The sequence below is a fragment of the Vanessa atalanta genome, chromosome 18 (assembly GCF_905147765.1).
Source record: "Vanessa atalanta chromosome 18, ilVanAtal1.2, whole genome shotgun sequence".
NCBI classification, from domain to species: domain Eukaryota; kingdom Metazoa; phylum Arthropoda; class Insecta; order Lepidoptera; family Nymphalidae; genus Vanessa; species Vanessa atalanta.
Window position 1 is genome coordinate 7,926,986 of NC_061888.1, and position 22,869 is coordinate 7,949,854.

At 32.9% G+C, this 22,869-nt stretch overlaps 3 protein-coding genes across 4 annotated transcripts in view; 1 reads left to right on the top strand and 2 right to left on the bottom strand.

Annotated features, from left to right (window-relative positions):
- Positions 1 to 1,283: 1,283 nt before the first annotated feature.
- On the bottom strand, positions 1,284 to 4,658 carry LOC125070841 (DNA repair protein RAD51 homolog 1). The gene is made up of 6 exons (XM_047680829.1): positions 4,433 to 4,658; positions 4,166 to 4,365; positions 3,653 to 3,800; positions 3,204 to 3,412; positions 2,810 to 2,939; positions 1,284 to 2,442 (listed from the first exon to the last, which is right to left on the bottom strand). Exons 1-6 carry the CDS (start codon positions 4,514 to 4,516, stop codon positions 2,197 to 2,199), a joined length of 1,017 nt encoding a protein of 338 aa, XP_047536785.1. The 5' UTR covers positions 4,517 to 4,658; the 3' UTR covers positions 1,284 to 2,196.
- A 550-nt stretch (positions 4,659 to 5,208) lies between these two features.
- Positions 5,209 to 5,866, top strand: LOC125070971 (protein UXT homolog). Its single transcript, XM_047681003.1, has one exon. It carries the CDS (start codon positions 5,386 to 5,388, stop codon positions 5,833 to 5,835), a length of 450 nt encoding a protein of 149 aa, XP_047536959.1. The 5' UTR covers positions 5,209 to 5,385; the 3' UTR covers positions 5,836 to 5,866.
- A 15,304-nt stretch (positions 5,867 to 21,170) lies between these two features.
- LOC125070881 (homeobox protein prospero) overlaps positions 21,171 to 22,869 on the bottom strand; it is a 53,059-nt gene continuing 51,360 nt past the window's right edge. For both annotated transcript variants that reach the window (XM_047680883.1, XM_047680882.1), the window contains 2 exons: positions 21,575 to 21,719; positions 21,171 to 21,453 (listed from right to left, as the gene is read on the bottom strand). In XM_047680883.1, coding sequence (XP_047536839.1) covers positions 21,274 to 21,453; positions 21,575 to 21,719 — 325 coding nt within the window. In that variant the 3' untranslated portion in view covers positions 21,171 to 21,273. The remainder of the gene's footprint in view (positions 21,454 to 21,574; positions 21,720 to 22,869) is intronic.

Here is a 22,869-nt window from a genome sequence, read left to right on the forward strand (position 1 = left end):
AGTTGTTTTCGGCTGGATTTCGAAAAGGCTTCAGTACCGTAGACCATAAACACACCATTGGGAAAATAATACAGAAGGTCGATGAATGTAATCAGCTTCCATGCCTAGTGCCTTTGTGGACTACAAAGGTACCTCAGATTTTAACAAAAAATAAGCCGAGAAATGCAAATGAACCGAGAAGGCTGCTCTCCGTCCTTTCCGCCACCATCACTAGCGTTTGTCGTTATCACGATACACGTGCCAGCACAACAACACATTTTGCAGCAGCAACATGTCTCCGAACCCTTCTTCTGTACCACGACATCTGTAGTGTGCAGACATTCACAAAGCAGGTCGTTCTCTGGACCTCCCCTACGGGGTCTCATCGCTTTGAAAATGAACGGAGGACCAAGAGATGTCTGCTGCACACGCAACTAGGCGTAGAGGAAGTCCTCGGAATTACCCGACCCTAACGACCCGTCCGTATTTATGGACGGCGAACAGGACAACAGTAGGGCATAGTCCTAGGAATTGCCATCACCATACCCCAACAGGGGGTGAGTGAAAACCGGAGCGGTGAAGGCTGATTTTTGGATATGTAGTAGGTACTTAGAAAAGCTTAACATGATATTAACGACCTCGATTTCCTATGTGCGTTTACCGTCAACTGGAAAATAATATAATAACTCTGCTGTTCGTCGGGATACGAGAATTGTGGTAAGATTTTTTGTTGCTTCATTTATGCTCTACAATTGAGGTGCTATACATTTTTAACCTACCGTTGATGATTATTGAGATATTTTGTTCTTTCAATCTTGGAGCGCATTCAGCATGTACTTGATCTCAAATTTTAAAGATCCTCAAATTTCCCACAATTCAATTTCCATAAAACACCTTTGTAAGGTGTGAGAATATGTGATAGTAAATCTGACAACTAGTCATTCTGATACATCTGAATCGTAACAAAGATCATGGTGAAGAAACCTGCATGTGTCGAATGAAAGACAAGACAGGGGGTATCCTGCAATAATAGTTCTGACAAAGTAGACCAGAAAAAAATGGCAAGGTTGCAATAATTCGCGTAGAACTGAAAATTGGTCACGAAACACCAAGTCCGCACCGATCCGACTTTTGAAAAAAGTTATATAAGGTCAAATGTCCAAAATATCGGTTTTTTGCATTTTTTTGCAACCTTTATAGAGAATAACATTATTTTTAAATAACAATAAACAAATATTTAATTAAAAAAAAAAAACAGACTAAATTCATTGTTTTATTACAATTTACAAAAATATCTTCACTGGTACATAAAACTTAAAATTATTTAAATTTACAATTTAATCTAATTTTCTTGTTATGACTATTACATAGAATAGAAGTTTGGTGAAATAAAACAATTATCACTCGAAGCCGAATATCGATTGTAAATTTACATCAGAATTTACTATTCACTAGTTTTATAAAATTAAGATGATTTCGAAAAGATGCCATTTATAATTTATAATTTAATGTTATGTGTATATACATAGGGTTTTCAGTATTATTCAGATCTAATAAATTACGCGTCACTGTTAACTGTGTGAGACAGTATTCATTATACTTATATATCGTACAATTCATATTAGTTAAAAAATAGCTGAATCGGAAGTAAGTGTATCTAATTTTCAAAGCTCAGACAAAGAAAGAGAAATATTTAAGTCTTGTGTAATTTTTTCATTTATAAACGAATTTACGGAATAAGGATTCGGAATTTACTCTAAGATCACATCACTGGGCGACATTCATGTGGGTTTTTAATTATTAAATATCGATACACAGATGTTTATATAAAAAAAAAAAAATGTTAAATTACGGCTAGACATGATCAACTATTATTGACGAAAGAAATAATTTCGTAGAAATTTACGTTTTTTAAAGGGATGTTCTGGTTAAGTCATTTTCATAAAATATTTTTTAAAAGTTACATCAATGATCACTTTGATAGGAAAATTTGATATATTTTTTAAATGATAACTACCAACCTTGAGAGCTAAGGTGTTATGTTCCTTATTCGTGTTGCTACACTGGCTCACTCACCCTTTAAACCAGAACATTCAAATAAGTATTGGTGTTTGGTGATAGATCTGATGAGTAGTAACTATGGGCTTGCTCAAAGCCTTACTAAATGGTTTAGTGGGACTATATTTTGTATAGTAACAATAATAACTAGTAATACTCCTATTCTTTAGCGTCAGTGATGCCCTCGGTACTGATGGCGAACATGGCTTCGGTCTCCGGCAGACAGGGGCTGTCGTATATCTTGCAGACTCGATTGTCTCCGCGTCCCTTGCGCAGGTACAGTCGCGTGGTGGACGCATGCGCAATGATGTGACCTCCGATCGGCTTCTTAGTGTCCGCGTTGAACACGCCCACTGAGTCCACTTGAGCCACCACTTGGTTTGTTATTATTACTGCTACTCCAAACTGGAAAACATAATTTTTTTTGGGTTACTTGGGTAATAAATACTAAAAATAAATAGTACCCAACTAAACTAGTTTTAGACACTTATTTCTAGTAAATAAAACTTAGGAATAGCATAGTGATAATATTTAATTCTTTGAAGGAAACATGCACATAATATAACTGTTTAAATAAAAGAACAAAAGACAATCTTGTTATACCAATTGTCTGACTCTGCAAAGACTTCTTTCATGATACAAGGTATTTGAATACCTTTATTTTATTTTACCTTTTGTTAAAAAAAAAACTCCCCTCATAATCATATAAATTTAAAATATATATAATCAAAGTGAAAGCAAATAATTATAGATAATAATTAAACAAACAGACCTCATCGGCAAGCCTCAGAAGCATTCTCATAAATCTCCCGAGGTGCAGTTGTCTCGAGTTGAGTTCCCCTCTACCCGAGTAGTCTGTTCTATATAAGGCCGTTGCACTGTCCACTATTAACAAAGAATATCTGAAAATATATTATAATACATTATTAAAAAAACATTTTTTTTTATATTAATTAAAATAGTATTCAGATTACAGATATTTTCTTATTAATACAGAAAAGATAATTTAAAACATAAAAAATAATTTATAGCACTATTACCACAAAGATAAATTCGTTTCCATAATCAAAAATAAAAAAATATATATAACCTAATATATATATATATTATCAATCAATACAAGTTATTTTTGCATTTATAATATTAGTATATATATAAATACTTACCGAGATTCAGCCATCATTGCACAAGCTTGAACTAATAATTGTGTTTGATGGTCTGTGTTATACGCTCGGGCGTAAGCCACATTGTCAAGTACAGCAGCTCCTTCCATACCATATCTCTGAGCTACTGCCAGCAGTCGCTCAGGACGAAAAGTTCCTTCTGTGTCTATGTACATACATTTACCTTCACCTCCAGACTGTTCTATTGGCAACTGGAAAAGATTTTTAAGTAAACATAAAATCGATGAATAAAAACTAGAAAAAAATACCAAGATCATGGAATATTTTAACCTGTAAACAATATTACAAGCAAATAAACAAGCTTATACATGTTTTAACATGTTTTATATTTTCATATCATTGTGGGGTGTTTATATAACTAATAATACAAGGCTATTGAATTTTTATAGCTGATATAAAATATGTATGATGTGCTATTTTTTTATATATACCTGGCATGTTACTGCAAGTGTGTGACAAAGCTGAGTTTTCCCTGTTCGAAACTCCCCAAATATTTCTGTAATTGATCCTGTTTCAATGCCACCTCCAAGCAGCCTGTCCAATTCCTTAGATCCAGTTGTTAGCTGGATTATTTCAGCTCTATTTGTAAAAAGCAACATGAACAAGTTATATGTCAACTAATGGAAATTATAAAGTGAACCATCATTAGGAGGATATTGACTAGACTAGACTAAGATGAGTATAGTTATGAATTAACTAATTTACATCTTAACTACACTCTAGTTAGGATGTAAATTAGTTAATTCATAATAGATTATTAGATTAATTCTGAAACAATAATACCTTAGGAAAAATATTTGATTTTATAAACATGCATGTGTTTATAAAATCATATATATACATATTAATAAAAATTAAAAACTTTATTAGCTTATAAAATATTTATTGTAACAATTAATTATTGTTCAAGATTTCATATTTTTGCTATTAAGTCCTTTACTGACCTTTTTTGATGAAACTCTGTCGCTGTGGTGAATCCCATTGGTACTAATTTCGAAGCTTCCGTCAATATTTTGTCTGCTTTCGCTTCGGAAATTCCTTTTATTGTTATAAGCCATTTTTTTGGAGCGTATGCTACCGATTCAACAGTGTGATATCCTGCCTCTTCCAACTTCTTAATATCGCCTGATGTAATTCCATTCCCCTAAAATATATAACATTAATAGTGAATAAGTAAAAAAAAAAATAAAAATAATTTAAAAACAATTCACCTCTAATTTATTTATCAGCTGTGGTCCACACTCATCTAAATCTTCATCAATGGTTGCAGTAGTTGCTGATGCCGTAGCAGTCATCTCACCGAACTATTTTATTTATTTCACTACATATACATGTATATTAGGATTAAATTTCTGTATATGAAGTTATAAAATAAATTCGATTAGAAGACAGAAGTCAACTTTTAAAACTTATTGTCAAAGTTATAGAATGTTTCCTTTTCCCTCCTTTCATAAAGTCTAACAGATAATAAAATCTAAATAATACCTATATAATATATGTATTTATATGAGTACATTGACTTTACCAGTGTATTATTATTCATTAATGAAGGTAAGATAAAATATGAATTATTAGAATTTTTTCGTAAGACAAATTAAGCTGCAGTGTACGAACTTATTAATAATATTTTTATTTGACTTAATAATAAATTTATTTTCTTCAGAGTATTAATTATTATTGCAACTATGAGTTTATAAATTTGTTATCCAGTAATTAATTTTAATGTCCTTATTTTATTCGTTAGACTAAATTTATTAATTATTTATTGCTATTGCTCATTACAAGACAATGTTTAAAACTACTTTTGATAAATTGAATGAACAAAAATTGCATAAGGCGGAACAGGTATAATTAAGATTCTAAATATAAAATAAATAATCTGTTTGAGCCGGTTGTCACATGGTCTGGCAGTTGTTTGATTTAACAAAATAATGTCCCTCGACTGTCAATGTTATGTCTAATGTCATGTCAGACAGGTTATGCGAATTTGAAGTTTACTGTTTTGAAAGTTCTCTGTTCAGTGTTTTGCAATAATTATTAACTTTACAATAAATAAGATTGATAATTTTTTTTTATAGCGTAACAAAATTGTGTTGTATTAAACGTTATTTAAAACATAATCAAAGTGTTATTTAACGGAATTATAATTAATAATGCAAATATAATGGCAAAAACAAATGTTAACGAAACAATATCAAAATATGAACAATTTATCAATGATGTGCTGAAAGAGGACTTGCGAATACTCGATTTAAAGTTACAACATATAAATGCTGAAATATCAGATATGATCCAACAACGACACTGTCTGAAAGTTTTAACAGACAAAAATGACCACCCTAACGGTTTTAAGACGCAGGTTAACATTGGTTGTAATTTCTTTATGGAGGCCTCTGTTACGGATACATCGAAACTTCTTATGAATATCGGATTAAATCATTATTTAGAGTTCACAATAGAAGAAGCATACAAATACTTGGATGTCAGGATAAAAGCCTTTGAGGTTAAGTCAGAGGAACTGCGCACGAAGGCTGCTGAAACTAAAGCCCACATCAAGTTAATGTTATTTGGTATTGGTGAATTAGATAATCAAAAAAGTGGTAAAATCAGTTGATATTATTTTTAAGTAAATAAATATTGTAATACAAAAAGTTTTTAATTCTATTAGAATATCCCTTGATAATTTAATTTAAAAAAAAAAAAAATAATATAAGCAATGGTAACCTTCTAACTTACTAGTAAACCCCAAAGTAACAAAAAAAACTTAATCTACTAAGAAAGAAAAGTGTAAATAAAATATATGTTAATATAATAATATATGTATACTCCTCGGCAAAATTAATTCATAATCCACTAGGGGAAAATCATTAACATCCTTGTAAATATAAAAGTATTTGTTGTTTATAAATATGTTATTGAAGAGTTGTATAGTTTGATACTTTTTATTTTTATGTAACAATAATTTGATATTGGTAACTTTAATATTTTAATAAAATAAGTATTGCGCACAACTCAAGAAAATAATTATACTTTAATTAATATGGTGAAGAAGACTTAAATAAATAAAAATATATCCTATCTGATCAAAAATCAACAATAAACAAATGATATTTTTTCAGATTCCATGTAATTTGTTTATAGTTTTAATATATGATAGATATAAATACAACACTATTAGACTTCCGTACTCAAAATCACTATTATGTTACTTCCTAAGTGCCAATCTCAATATAGCCACATTTTAACAACCATTATTTTTGTGAAACTAATAACAATAGTGAATTACTAATAAAATGAGTTGGTCTCTGGCAAAAGGACTTTCACTAAATGATAATTTTACTAAAATTTTCAATTACAAAATTTACATCAATAAAATAAATCATTTTGAATCGAATTGTAAACCCAAATGCAATTTTGAAGGTAACACTGAAGTGACCAACTATTTATTATACATGATTGCAAATTGTAAGTAATATAGGTATATTGAGCTAGATACAGTGCCGGCGTTATGGCACGCGATTGCGCGACGGCTCCAGGGCATTACCGTCTTTACCATTGGGCACATGGGGCACGTGCCCAGGGTCCCCAACCTGAGAAGGCCCCGAAGAACCAATAATTTCCTTAACACGTTTGTGCTCACATTGCCTGATTTGTATATTTTCGAAAGTGATATATTTGTAAGAAATCTACCAAATTCATTTGTGCCCAAGAGCCCCAGCATAGCTTGAGACGGCTCTGCCCCAGGGCACTGATTTTAGGAGGACGCCGAGTTTTGGAGTCTCCTGCCTCCCGTGCTGCATACCCTCAATACTGTGCTCTACGAATACACATAGTCAGTCGGTTGAAATCTTTATAAGCACACCGATTATCAAAAATTCTACCAAATTTATATATAATAACGGCACTAAAAAAAAAACATAAATATAAATAGTTATTACCTAAAGTTTAATTATTTTAGACTAGATACGTGAAAAATGATTTAATAAAATGGTACAGTAATTAAAATATTTAATTATTTCTTAAAGTTAAAACAAATCTATAGTCGTTACATCTTAACTGGCAACATTCTAACGAACCGTTTGAATGATTTTGTAAATTTGTAGTAGATACTGATAGGTAATTTATAGGACTAATAGGTTTTAAAAGAATGCCGTGTATTTTTAAAACTTCTCTCTGTGACAACAAAACCAGGTATAGGTATGTAATTTTTACCATAATTTTTTTACAAACAACTAGGTATATTACATCGTAGATGTTTTAAAATTGGATATTCAGTGCTCAAATTATAAACATTTTGTTTTAAAATCTTAGATTTGAGTTATACCATTCGGTCAACAAAAATTATGAAAAAAAAACATTGTATAACCCTGTTTTCCTATGCAAACATTGAAAACAATATCATCAATCGTAATTTTTATAGGTTTATTTTAAAATAAACAGGTAACGCAATTATATCTTATATTATCTCGTTTTGTTTAATATTTTATTGTTTGATGGAAAGATTTATTTTATATTAATAGTTACAACTTAAAACAGCTTGTTGAATATTTAATTTGATCATAGTAAGTATATTTCGCTGATTTATATTGTCTGTCAAATTAAAAACAGGTACCTAATTAGCCCATATACATAATATACTTAGATTTGCCTTATTAGGTAATTCGGTTGTGTTATTAAATTCAAAAAGGTTTTGTCACATTTAATTTATAATGTATAAAATAAAATAGTTCATGGAGAAGTCGATGAACGTACAAATTTTTCTTCGTTCACGAATGAGCGCATGAAGCGAATGTGAGTAGAAACTACAAAATTACTTAAAAGTGATAATTTTAGAACACACAACTCGAGACTAATATTGCAAAGGTATCAATATTTATCACACAACACTTTAGCTGAATTGACAAATTTTTGAAGTAAATCACCTAATAGGGGGCCGATATTTATGCGTATCTAAGTGATAGTTGAGGTACACCGTTCAATTAGTTCTTCAAGATCAGCAACGAAGGGAAAACCTGCTGTTCTAAGCCTTTGCGGACACATTATGGTTAATTTAAATATTCTATACGTCTCAAGATGCGGGGGTTCATGATTTGAATATTATTTATAACACTTGATAATAAGCAATCTGAATCAAATTAGCATTAACATTGGGGGGATCGCAAGATGATAACAAGTGGAGCTGTACTCGGGTTTATTAAATGCTTATGATAATAAAGTAGAGAGTTGATTTAAAAAAAAAACTCCCAGCGAAGCTTTTTGTCTTTAAAAGTAGGCAATATAATAATTTTTGTATACCTGTCAACAGATAGAAGCACTTAACACATACCAAACCAAGAACTTCTTGATAAAATATTTGACTTTGTAGTACTTTGAGTAGTTGATAGATGGCGCTTTCAATATTATTTAATCGTTTTATAAAGTATGTAATTATAATTTTTGTATCAAAGCTAATCCCTAAAACATTCCCCAAAAAAATAATCATCTATATAATATTTTAAAATCCATAGAATAATGGAAAAGACCAATTTTATAGTTGAACGTTATTATTACAAGCGTAGAACAGGGTTACTTACATATAATAAAATATAATATAATAGCCGAAATCGCAACGAAAGTGTAGAAACGAAGACATTAAAGATTTTTAACAAAACCATAGACAATAATATAATTAACCTCGAATCCATAATAATTTTGTAGCCTCGTAATTTTTTTACTTATAAAACGTGGAGGACATCATTTACTATTATAATTGAGAGGTATTAATTATTATTTTCGATAATATTTTGAAGTTGTTTTGTAGTTTATACGTGCGGCACAGCAACGTGTTGATTAATTTAATCTACAAATTAAAGGGATAAAGGGAATTACTTATAATAATTAGTATATAATTTCATTGAATATGTACGTCACTGAATAGGTACTTAATAAGGAGTGTGTATAAAGTTTTTTTTATCCGTCCGAGTCACACCTAACTACACCACATTTTTTGGTTGCGTTTTTGGGCTGGTTTTAATAGATAAACTATTGTTGTTCAATAAAAAAATATTCAAACGCTTGAAATTAAATCATAAAAAGATTTCAAACTTTTAGTTAATTGTTTTTTATTGAATCACATCAGCAGCCCGTACATTGCTAAGTGAAGATCTTCTTACCTGGAAGGAAAAGGGTTAGAAGGCTTAGAAGGCACATAAGGTATAATTCGACATATGCAGTTTTCCTTACGATGTTTCAAACTATTCTTTATTAAAGCAGGCTCATTAAAGCACTTTTGAATCGTCATGTTACCGTGTTAAATTAATAAAAAGGCTACTACCGGTCCGGAAAGATGTTTTCCTTCATGACTGTTATCGCGATGACTTATAGATACCTATAATTTAAGCACATGAAATATACGTGCTGGTTGCCCGGTTATGAACATACAAACATCGGCTGGCCAATGACTGATTTTTCTGTAGAAATATTTAGTATTTAACACCAAATAGTAAAAAAAAATACCACAAAAAGAAAGTCTATTTCTAGGAAAAATGCCGTAGTTTTACTTGACTACGTTTTTTTACACGCTATAAATTTGAACTGTCAAAAATCGATAACAACGTTGTAATATAAGATTTAAAAAAAAACACGCATTATAAAAGTAATTATCGACAATTTACTACGACGTTACTTTACTTTACCACGACGTTGAGTAGGTAGCAAATGTCGCCTATCAAATACAAATTATTTTTCTTAAACTGCATTATTACGAGTCGATTTTAGTCGTTCAAGTGATGCATCGAAGACGATTTAAAACGCTTTTAAGTAATAGTTGTCTTTTTTATTTTGCTTATAAAATATTTAACTCTTTGTTGTCCAACAAATCCTCTACTTAAATCTTTCCACGTGAATCCACTACTAGCTTGGTTATAGTAATATTATTTAGTTATCCATTAAACACGCGTAAATATAGTATGGCTGTGTCATTGTAATATATGCATATGTGAAATATGAACGAATTTCCTCAATTAATAATTTGTGATATAAGTATTTTTAGTTTATTGAACTATTGGCGGTTTTCCTTCTCATTCTATCCAAATTGACCGCAATTATTTTTTCTCTATGGTTATGTTTTGTAGTGCTCGAAATTTAATGGCGTAAATAAATGTTTCGTTTAATATTTTATCAGGTGATGTTTTCGGTGGTTTTTCCTTGAAAGTTACCGCGGATTAGGAGAATTTATATTTCCAAAGATATGGGCTTGCTATTTACTCATTTTTCACTTTATTTGTCACCTCATATTAGGCTCATAATACAACTTTTGAATCTTCATGTGTTGAATGAAAGGTAAAGTTACCACTGCACCCGTTCAGAAAGTAAATTCTAACGAGAAGAATCGACTCAGTAGTTACTCTTTTCCACCATTTTATTTACAAAGTACGTCAGTAAAATATAATTATTTTTCTTCAATATCCTGCCTAGTAATCAATAAATTCTAAGTAATTCATGTTTGAATAATGTAAGCAACATATTATTTTTTAATATCTCCCAACTTATTGATTTTTCAATTAACATAAATACATATGTAATAAATTAGACAAGAGTTCTTTTTCTGTAGAGACCATGAGTAAGTGGTATTTCTTGAAAGATGTTTTCTAACGGAGCACGACAACTTGGGGTCAAGTCAAGTCAGTTATTTTATTATATATATATTTTATGGCATTAGTTAGCGGACGATAATACGCAATATGGGCCACCTGATGGTAAATGGTCACCACTGCCCATAGACAATGGTGCTGTAAAATTCCTTACATCGCCAACGCGCCACCAACCTTGGGAAATAAGATGATATGTCTCTTGGGCCTGTAGTTACACTGGCTCACTCACCCTTAAAACTGGAACACAACAATACTGAGTACTGTTGTTTGGCGGTAGAATATTTGATGAGTGGGTGGTACCTACCCAGGCGGGCTTGCATAAAGCCCTATATACATCTAATTATTTATACTTATAAATGCGAAGAAGATTGTTTTGAACTGCTTAAACTATATACATAAAACTTAGGTATATCAGAAGCAGCACCCCGGATCGGAGAAGGTTGTAGTAAGTATATAGTATCATTACATAATATAAAACAAAGTCGCTTTCCGCTGTCTTTCGCTGTGTATACTAAGTTCTTTAAAATATCGGAACGGATATTGATGCGGTTTTTTTTAATAGATACAATGATTCAATATGAAGGTTTAAATGTATAATACGTGTGCAATATACTAGAGAAACACTGATCATTTTAGAGGGTTCTAATGTGATGTCGTAAATAAACACATTTTTTGCGCTTACATTGCAAACGCTGGCTGAACCCTATTAGATAGATCAAAATAATGTACTAAAGTATTGTACACCTTAAAAAGGTCTTCAAAAAGTCCGCGATAGTATATGTCTATCTCTTGGGGATAACCCACAATAATAATTTTTTATCCTTTACTTTTGACGAGTAATGATGGCTTATTTTCGAAGCGATTTTAAGCAATACAGCATTAATCCGTATCCAATAAAATACCTTAAAAACATTGTGCATTTAATATAGATCAAAATACTACTTTACAGCATGTAATTTAAATGAATATTTTCGAAGATATTACAGATTTAAAATTCATAGCGGACTGAAAAACTGTTGTATAAGAAGACATACTGTTGTATATTTAGTATCAGCATTGCACCCGTGCGAAGTCGGGGCGGGTCGCTAGTTATTACATAAGAAGCTGCGCTTTGCGGTCTCACTCCCTTTAAATTGTCGTGATATGCATTACTATAATGTTCTTGTATAACATATTACTCACAATACAGAAAATAAATAAAATTAAAAACGATCGCACTGAAATAAAATATGTTTATTATATAACGTGTAATGTTATGTATTTATCTAAAAACATTTAAACATATCACAAACCAAATCAGGAAAATAAAGGTTCTTTTTTCATATACTCTACCGTGAAAGTAGGTACATTAATAACATAGGTATACGAGTAACATCAGTGTCGACCAACTTAGAGACATCCCTAGATATTTTTAGTATCAGATTCAGCATTTGTACCGAAAGATTTATTTGACGACATCTATGTATATTTATTAAATAAATACTTAATAGTAATGTTATAGAATAACAAATCGGATCATTCTTTACTAGATACCTAATCTATTCATAAAATAAATCCTTAATTACTTCATGTAAGTAAATACAACGTAATGTCAATTGAAGGTCAAATTTGTTTATTTACGTCTTCACCTTCGAATAAATATTAAATGTGTTGCTTACGGTACTCTAATACTGAAATTCTTAGTATAATAAACAAAATTTTAGTGTCTAAACTATAGGAAATTTATCTAGTTTCATTTGCATAATTTAATTGATGAAATATTCTCGATTCTCAAGGTCTTAAACTCTGAATATGAATAAGGGCATGAACTACTATTCTACCAAATTCGAACTATCCTTGACCTTTTGTTGGTAAGAGAATTATCAGGTGAAAAGTAATAGAATTTACAATTCGAAATCCGTGCAATTACGTAGGTATAGGTACGTTTAAACTTCCAGCTAATTTTTAACGCTATTTTTGAGAAAACTATGGTGGTATTCGTAAGTACCCAATGCCTTGCCTACATACTAGTGACGCTATGTTTTCTAATATTTTTTAGAGAACATAGCGTCATTATAGCTTTATGGCAGTCATTCTAATACCCGTGTTCCCACTAGTTTAAGCTTTAAGTGATAGGTACTATAAATACCCCACAACGTTATGGAGTAGAAGACGACGCACATACATGCTTGTGGTGGAAGATGGTAATTTTTTCTATCATGGATTAATTAAAAAAAAAAGAGAAATATACTAAAACTTATTTAGCTGAAAAGTGGCATTTTCAAATTAATGATAACAATTACGATAACATCCACCACCACCACCGTTGTCCACAACGTCCTCTCTTAAATGAAAACATCCAACTGCTCGGCAGAGATATTATTGTGCACAAGTGTGTGCGTAAAAAGGAATGCACTCTACTTTTTCTACTGGAATAATCCAACACGACTGGAAAGAGATCACCCATAAACCAACGATTTTATATTCTTCCGTGAAACGAGATTTTAACCATAACCAACTTTACGACTCCCGACTGCTTTTGATATTTTCTTAAACAAGCTGTAACTTAAAGCCTGAGGACCTCGGAGGAGGTCTAACAAACCAGTTATTGTTATAGAGATTGTTCAACTCCGACAATAAATTAATTAATTCTTTCTAAATTTGATATTAAAGGAACTATGTTCATTGTATTCTTTTCTATACTTTTTACGGGTGTTTTGGAATTTAATCGAAATTAATCGTAACTGACAAGTTATTAGAGATTGCCAACAACTAACTACCACGTATATAAAATATAAATGTACGATACTATAATTATTAGCTATGTCACGTTTACATAAAACCGAATGAATAGCTCGACGCGCACTTTTTTTTGTATTTATCATCGATAGCTCGAAAACTGCATGACGAAAATGACAAGTTTAATTAATTTTAAAAGATTCCTTCAATCTTGAATCCTTATATCCTTAATGAGATTTTTAAGAAACTTAGACTATAAAGTAGAGAAATATAAAATTTTACCGACACTTAAAATTATCGACATTATTTGAAAAATCTTATAATGTTCATTTAGTAAAACAGATAGAAAGATGACATACCTACTCATATTTCATAACATAGAAGAAAGATTAAAACACTTTTCGGAAACTCTCCTTTAAACAAATACTAATTAATAAATAGCTTTTCGATAAAAATACCTTATTAGTACGGAATTATTAGTACTTAATAACAGTTATCCTCAATTGAGGTTAATTATATAAGAGATTAGATGACTCAAATTTATTGCCATTTTGACTACAGACATATTACCGAATATAGATTATATAATAATATGAAATTTACTGTTGTCACGTCAATAGTCCAAATTAAAAACATGCGAAACTGCGAATAGCGGCTTTAAATACTAGCTGCCCGTCCTGACTTCGTGCTGGTGTAGTAAGTTTATATTTACATTCCGATCTGATCACACTCCGTTTCATCCGTTACACACAAAAATTTTACTCGAAATTCATCCAACGGTTAAGGAGGAGTTCCGTTACACGTATGTACACTGGTTATGTAAGTTTATCACAAATAATATTTGTTAATCCGCTAAAGAAATTCCTTAGTGGATATTGTTATGGAGACATTGCAAATGCAAAATACATTTAATTATTTGAGCCTAGAATGTAATGTGAAGTTTTTTTTTTACGATTAACATGTGTGTATACAAACGTGATAACCCTTCGAGACAAAATAAAAATGCTACGTATTCTCTCGTCTAAGGGCGTGGACCCATGTCTACGGAGCGGCGCGTCTACAGGAAGCCGTGGCGCGGCACGGCGCCGCGCCTTTTGCCGGCGGCGGTGCCGTACCGTTGAACGGCAAACGGCGCCGCACCGTAGACATGGGTCCACGCCCTAAGGGAGATTCAAAAATCTTTGAAATATATGTTTATCAATTCAATCAAGAAACACAAATATTTTATGTAAAAAAAAGGAACTTGTGTTTTTTTATTTGATAGCCATACTAGCAATAGTTTTAAGAAAATGTTAACCTCTTTGTTTTATTAGTGTCAAGTTAATTTTTTTTTATTTCGTGGTTTATAACTTTTTAATTTAGAACCTAATTTATTATTATTGTTTGTTCTTTCATATTGTTTTTTATTTTAAAGATATATTAATGTAGGAGTGTAGTGTTTACTTTTTTTTGTTATTTGAAATGTGTAATGTAAACGCTTGTATTGGTGTATCACACCGTATATGAATTTAAGTCCAACTTTTACTCAATAGTTTGTGCATATGCCGATGGTGTTACGAAAATATATAAATAAATAAAAATAACTATTTGGAACCACTGACCCATTAATAAAAGATTTTACACGTCAAATGTAAAGTCTACGATGTCGCTACAAATACCTTTGAATGTAGCCGTGAGAGTAAAGACTGAACTTTGAAGTCTGTAAATATAAAAAAACAAAGCACTCCTCTTGTCTTATCAATCATAAGATTAATACCTATATATGTTGTGGGTGGTGTTTTTAATATTACACATATTATATATTGTCTTAATTTTTAATATTAGCATTAGCATTAGCAGCCCGTAAACGTCCCACTGCTGGGATAAAGGCCTCCTCTCCCTTTGAGGAGAAGGTTTGGAGCATATTCCACCACGCTGCTCCAATGCGGGTTGGCGGAATACACATGTGGCAGAATTTCGTTGAAATTAGACACATGCAGGTTTCCTCACGATGTTTTCCTTCACCGCCGAGCACGAGATGAATTATAAACACAAATTAAGCACATGAAATTTCAGTGGTGCCTGCCTGGGTTTGAACCCGAAATCATCGGTTAAGATGCACGCGTTCTAACCACTGGGCCATCTCGGCTCTTATTTTTAATATATTTAAGTTAAATTAATTATTATTTACAATTTGTTCTTCTGCCAAAAGATTACCAGTGAAACATCGCTGTCTAAGCGCCAAGGCGTTAAGGCTAATGCAACTATATATATTCTGTTAATTAAGAAATTGTAGCTTTAGTTTTTTTTTAATAGACCAGCAATAAAATTTAATATAATTAATACCCACAGTGGCCTCTGGCTATTCTTAGTGTAATGAGTTGATTTTATAAAAAGAATATATAGCAACTAATTTTATAATTTGAATTACTTAGCGTTAATTGAATCGCCAATTTAGTTACAATACGTAAAGGGTTATGGGGCGTTAAAATAAAAGATATTCATCAAATAAAAGCTTAGCTTTATTACTCGTTATATTCACGAAGAAACATCCCTCAGTGGTATCAACAGATCTTGCTGACATGATTATATGTCTAATACTTATTCATCATAAATTCCATCAATTTTCATTTAATTTTTAACAGATTTTAGAACCGCCAATTTTTATACCAATATGTGAACGCAATTTGCAACAGTCCGACGGTCGTGCGACTGTCGGACTTAATTTTGATACATAGTTTTATCTTTCACGATATTCCACTTTATGTCTAAAACACCAAACAGTGGTTAAGATCCTAAACATTCACGGACAAAGACACACGCTCGTAAATAATAAGCATTATGACAATGTGATACATTACAATATGTATTATTAAGAACCGTTATATTTAATGTAGGTTAGGTTAGTTTTGTGACAGTAGGTACGTATTGTCTGAGGCCCACAGATTACAATAGTGACCCGCTAGCAGCCATTCTAAGACAAATACCAAGGAATCGTTTACATATGTTTTTTTTTTTCCACTTTTCACCTTAAAAATTGCCTTTAAAGTTATCTTTTTACATCCAGAACCATATAAACATCTTTTTTAGTCATTTATATATTTTTTTTATCTATATAACAGGTCGGCCACACTGCTTCCCCGCGCACGCGCCGTTCAACTTTTTATTTACAAATGGTTAATGTTCCTAAACGTTTAATATCCAATACTATTCTTAAAATTAAATACAAAAAACGCATGACATTATAAATTTACCTAATGTCCATTTTTGTCATCGCTATAATTTATGAAATTTTGATTTTTACACCAACTTTAGAAATATTCAATACAAAAATACTCTTTTGAATAAAATTTTATACACGACTCATTTATATCGTCGGCGCGAGAGCAGGGCGGCGGCGTGGCTGCCTCGAAAGAAAAGCTTTGAGCCTCGTAACCTTAACATCTTGAAATTTGTACTAAATATATCGAAAACGAGCGGACGCGGGCCCTTGTTACTTAGCCGAAATGCGAGGATATCGAAAATAATGCCTAAACCCTAGTCAAATTTTAATTTTCCTTATTGGCGCAGCATCGTTCATTCGCCTCGCAATAGTGGCTCCTGCGACTGAAAGATGTTGCGTCATTATTAATTATTTAATTAATTTTGTTCATTAATTTTGTATCTAATTTTATCACCGGCGACCGCGTCCGCTCGAGGTAATTTACAAATATATCATACGAAACCGCGTCGCACGGAATGCGACTTACAAAACATATAATTATAACAACATAACACACAGTTACATACAAACGCACGAGAATACGAAATGAACGTGTATCGCTGTTACGAATGAAGACCACAAGGATATCGAAATTATCGTTTATTTTATCACTAGATATACATATATACTCTCATATACAAAATTACGAACGCTTCTAGATCTCGGAGACTCTGTGTTATGTTTTGACAGATTTTAATTTATTCAGCGTTTTTTTTTATATCTTACAAAATACTTACTGATTAGCATCGGCAGTATTCGTTTTCAGATCCTAATAGTACCCGTGCTCAATTTTGACATTTTAATACGATATTACAAACGAACGATACTTATTTTATAACTACCTAACTTTTCAGCATTTTTCTTATTGATTTTTTTCGTATAGAAAAGTTGATACAGCTATTTGGTACATCTAAATGTGTTCTAACTCCAAAAATTAAATGCTACACAATAGAGTCAACTACAATTTCCAAAATTTAGGAACCATAATACCCAAACGTGAAACCGAATATATTATACATATATATTGTTTTTTTTTTGTTTATAATTAATTTTGAAAATAATTAAATATCATTTTTTTTACATCATTATTCCAAACATTTCGTAGACGGATTCAAAAATACTAAAAGTGTAAAGGAAGAACATTAGATACATACTTTATGAAACATAAATAAACTATTATCTAGATACAAAGTGTCGAAACGATTACAGTTGACAATCGCCAAAAGGACAATATTATTTTATAATTCTACAATACATATAGTTACAAACTTGAGTTAAAAGTCACACCGAATTTTGTACTTTTACTGCGGGTTACCCCCATGATCACTGTGGACTTAATATTTCGATGTTTCAACTTGAGTCTTTATATTAATTTAGAAATAAAATTGTCAACCGATAAATTAAAAATGATACGTATTTTCGATAGATAGATCATCGGCTCGATCGAATGTATATCCATTGTGGTCTTATTGCGGCTGCACAGTGAATCACTCAAGTATAAAATCCGGACAAAATAATCACTTAAATTACATCGTGTTTAGTCTTACCTTGCCAGAAAATATATATTAAAAAAACGGCTCCAAGTATCTGCAAATAACGGCACGTCGGTTGAATACTGTTGATGTGAAATCAATACATTTCTATTGTAATATGTGTTTGTAGCCTGCACTGGTTTAAGATAGATTATTATGAAAAATTCTATGGAGAGATTGGAATAACGGATTCATTACTTACTATACAAGGAATTACATAGGTATACCGAAAGTTTCTGGCTTTTCAGAGCTAACAAAAGAGGTGATTACTACTTTGCAGAAGTAGCGCTTTACTTTATCACGGGGTAGTATTTCGGTTGATCGAATTAATTCCTTAATTTAGTTCAAGTTCTACTAGAAGTTTCCCGCACATCCGAACCGTTAGCTCTGAAATGCCACTGTTTATGGTAAGAACAAAACAGATAACATTAACAAAATACAATTTTAACGTAACATGGAACGATTCTCGTTCACGAATAAGCCCTGCGGCGACTGCGTTTACGAACCAACGAACCAACGTGAATCAGGAAAATTAACCCGGGCTATTGCTGTGAAGGATTGGATTCGTGGAACACTTCCGTGGAAGTGTTCGGGGAAAGAAATTTCGAACTTAAAACCGGTGCTTCGAAAGAGGGGGGAGGCTGCGTGTTTATTTCTATGTGTCGATGTCTCAAATGATTCATGTCTCATCACTCACTCCTAACCTGAACACTACTCTAAGCACACCAGTCGACGCCTGGTCCATCCTAAACTGAGGTACTCTTATATTATTGTAATAGTTCAAATGGTTACAAATGAAACGTTAACAAAGTGTAATACCAAATGAAAAATGCTTACACTTGCTTAGCTAAGGCCGGCCGTCGGCTCCGCGCGGCGCCACACTCGAAACTAAAGATGGTTTAAGATTCTGTACAATTCCGCAAATCAATTCGCAATTGCCGTTTGTCTATTGAGCCTTAAGTAAATATCATTAGCACTAAGATAGTTTTACTCGATTATCATCTCTTCTGTATTAAAATTATCGTATTATATACATGTCGCTATACATCTCTGTACAACTATCTATCTTATTGTGTAATATCTATATAAAGAAGCGATAAATGATAATTTATTGTTTGTATTCCTGTCGAACTGAGGATGTGAACTAAAACTGTCTCCGCGTGGCGGTGACGGCGGCCGGCTTCTACACGTTATAACAAATACATCAAGATAAGCGGCGCACCCGAGCTGACTGCCAAACGTTTCTTAGCTACGAACTTACGAATTGTGCTTCCATTTTATTTCAAACGTATTACGAGTACATTCTTGCACCTGCGGTTCGGGGGCGAGCGTCGCATGCGCCGCGCTACATATATCTACGAATCAAACTAAGTATTCTTCTATAGTATAATAGTAATGTGTATGTATACTGTATGTTCGATACGGCGAACTGTAATGCGTGTGCAGTGGCGGTGCGCGGACGCCGCGAGACGTCTTCGGTTGGGCAGAAGGTTCTATTGAGGGCCCTTTTGTATTCATTTCTTATTTATTTTTTTTTTTTTGTAAAAAATCAACATTTCTGAAGGCACTTCTGATCGGACGAGGTGGCCCAGTGCATTTGTGTTTCGATTGTCGCCAAATAGTCTTGTCTGTAATTTAGTCATCGTTATGTTTTTGGTAGATTTCGGTCTATTGTCTCTGCTGCCTTCAACTATTGCGCCTGCTTGGGTGTGGGAAGATGTCTATTAGAGAGGAGAGCCGTCGCGGGGCGTCCGCCTGCGGAGCGATCGCGTCACGAACTTCTTAAAATATTTCATCAGTAAATAGAAAAGGAATGCCAGTAGAATACGCGGTGTGGTTATATAGGATTATAGATATAATGTTTAAAAGTAGTTTTTACGGTCGCTAGAGTCGTGAATATTGTATGTATACTTTAGAAAATTAAACATGAATCGTGACGACGTCGACCGCTCCGCACTTGCACATGTGAGCGATGCTATATTATGGGCCCACGCATATATCGGAATATAATATTTTATCTAACAAATAAACTTAACCCTAGGTCCGGTGCGGCGAGCCGCGCTGGTCCGGACGAACTGAATATCCTTTTGCCGAACGATGCCGAAATGTGGTAAATACAACTCAGGATGTTTACAGTAATCGGAACTTAAGATGCTTACGAATTTTCGAATTTGGTGTCAGTTTATCTTTATTCTATTGAAAAACCTGCACGAACATATAACCGGCTATCAGTATAAAAATAATGTTTAAATTCTTTGTTTGTGGATCGAAAAATAACCCTGCTCTATTGTACTAATCACTATGGTTAACGTTAATTATTCCTAAAATAATGATGACGAGGTAAAGGTTGACAATTTTCGGCGACGCGATGCGCCAAAACAAAAATATCACGGGAAATAATCAACAAAAAAACAATCTCCAAAGGTGAGGGAATGGGAAAGGGGAAAAATTCAAACAAAATAAAAACAACGAAAAGTTCAAAACTTAAGCAGTTAATATATTAATCGTTTTTTTCCTTAAAGAATAAATCAATAAATGATTTTAAGATATACATAACTATAAAAACCATTTACGATAATACTTAATAATATAATAATAATTATATATAGCGAAATATATTATGTGCAGAAATAAAATTCTAGGTGACTTAAATTTTCTCTTACTCGTATAACCTAATGAATTTTCTAGGAGAGCGCGGGCTGTGGCGTGGCGAGCCGCGCGCCGCACCACGCCGCTCGACGTCCAACGTACAAATTCAATTTTTAATAATTTAATTAAACTTCTTTTATTAATAATTTTGATTCTGAAGGCCTAAATGCGAGTGTCGTAAAATTTTGGTGTGCGAAACGATCGTCCAATGGATTTTTTTTTTTCAACTTTTAAAATTTAGTTAGCCGAAAGTTTTCGTGTGCGTCGAGTCGATGTGGCGTTCACTCAAGCTGTTCGAGGAAGTTCGGCGACTTGAAGTACTCGGGCACTGGATCGTCCAGCCGCGAGATCACCTTGTAGATGGACTTCTTCCAGCTCTGCTCGGCGTCCTTCCCGCCTTGAATGGCGCGGAAGAACTCTCGGAGCGTCTGCTCAACCACGTATCGGAAGTTTGGAGGAACCTTGAAAGAATAATGTTGCTGTTTAGCTATTGACCACGACTTATCCTTCGACTTGCTTTTGATTCGTTTTCGAAGATTACGAAAATTGTACAAGAGTTTTGTAAATTTAATTGATACTCACTTCGATATGATTATTTCTGTTGTAATGCAGGTTGAGCACTCTGTATAGTTCGGAGTCACCGGCTACGTGCAGGTCATCCGCTGTCTTTAATCCTTCGCTGATGGCTTGCCGCGCGTATTTCTCCATTTGAATATAATAGAACTCCCTGAATCAAGAAAAAATAAAATATTACTTTATTTGAAATACATATAAACGATTATACAAATTAAGATAATTTGTTCAAAGGCCTCAACACTAAGCGTTCAGTTATAAGTTGTATTATTTTGACGGCAATAATATATAAACTGAAAACGATCTCTGCTGCTCGTTACAGTCGATCTATAGGTATTAGTTGTTTGGTAGGCAATGCACCTATGCTCGTTCCCCGTAATGGAAGCGCGTTACGTGTAGGCAAATTCACCTGCCGTGTGACACTTGACGGCACAATGAAAATATAAAAAGCTCTCGAAAGCCGTCGAGGGCGGAGAGGATTTGATTAGTCATTTTCGCTCAGTCCGCTTGTCGCGTTGCATCGCTTCGCTATCTTCGCTTCGCTTCGCTTACGAGAGCGAATCGAGAGTCTCGCGAGGCTAATTACTTACGAGTTTGCATTCAGACGGGCTAATTCAGTTTTTCGCGTCTCGTCGAGTGACGCGTTACTTTTGGAAAAATTGTTGCTGCTTTATGAAGGGTTTTAAGTCGGCTTTTTATTTCGGCTTGCGTATTTCAATTACGTTTCGAATCGTTCTCTTTCAAATTCACTTAGTACATGTTTATAAGTAGATGACGAAAATTCCAACCAAAAAAGTTATACTTTACTTAACATACATACATCGAAACGCTATGAATTTAAATTAAAGTCGAAATTTCATTTAAAGAAATGAGATTTAGTCGGTATAGATCTAAAAGTTTGATATAAAAGGTTTGCAAAAACAAATGTGGTATAAAAAAGGAAAGATAGCAGAGAATCGTAAAAACCCAAATCACTCAATAGTGAGCTATCAATCGACGCGGATCATCTCTAAGCCACTTGCGCGAGCGAGCGCACTCCAACCTCTCGCTCGCACATCGGGGTATCTATTATTTTTTAATTGGCACTCTGCGAGAGATTGCAGCCTTACTAATTGAGTAAGTAAATGAAGTGTCTTAATAATTAGATGTCTTTTTTAGCTAGTGAGAGGAGCTGTGATGTTTAGGTACTCGTGTCTACGCCTAGTCGTGTTTTCCTTAATTAGGATAGGGTAGGACTGATAAAATCATTTCGTGGAATGCTTGAACAGTTTGTTAAAACAAAACGTTACGGCTTTTACTTTGGA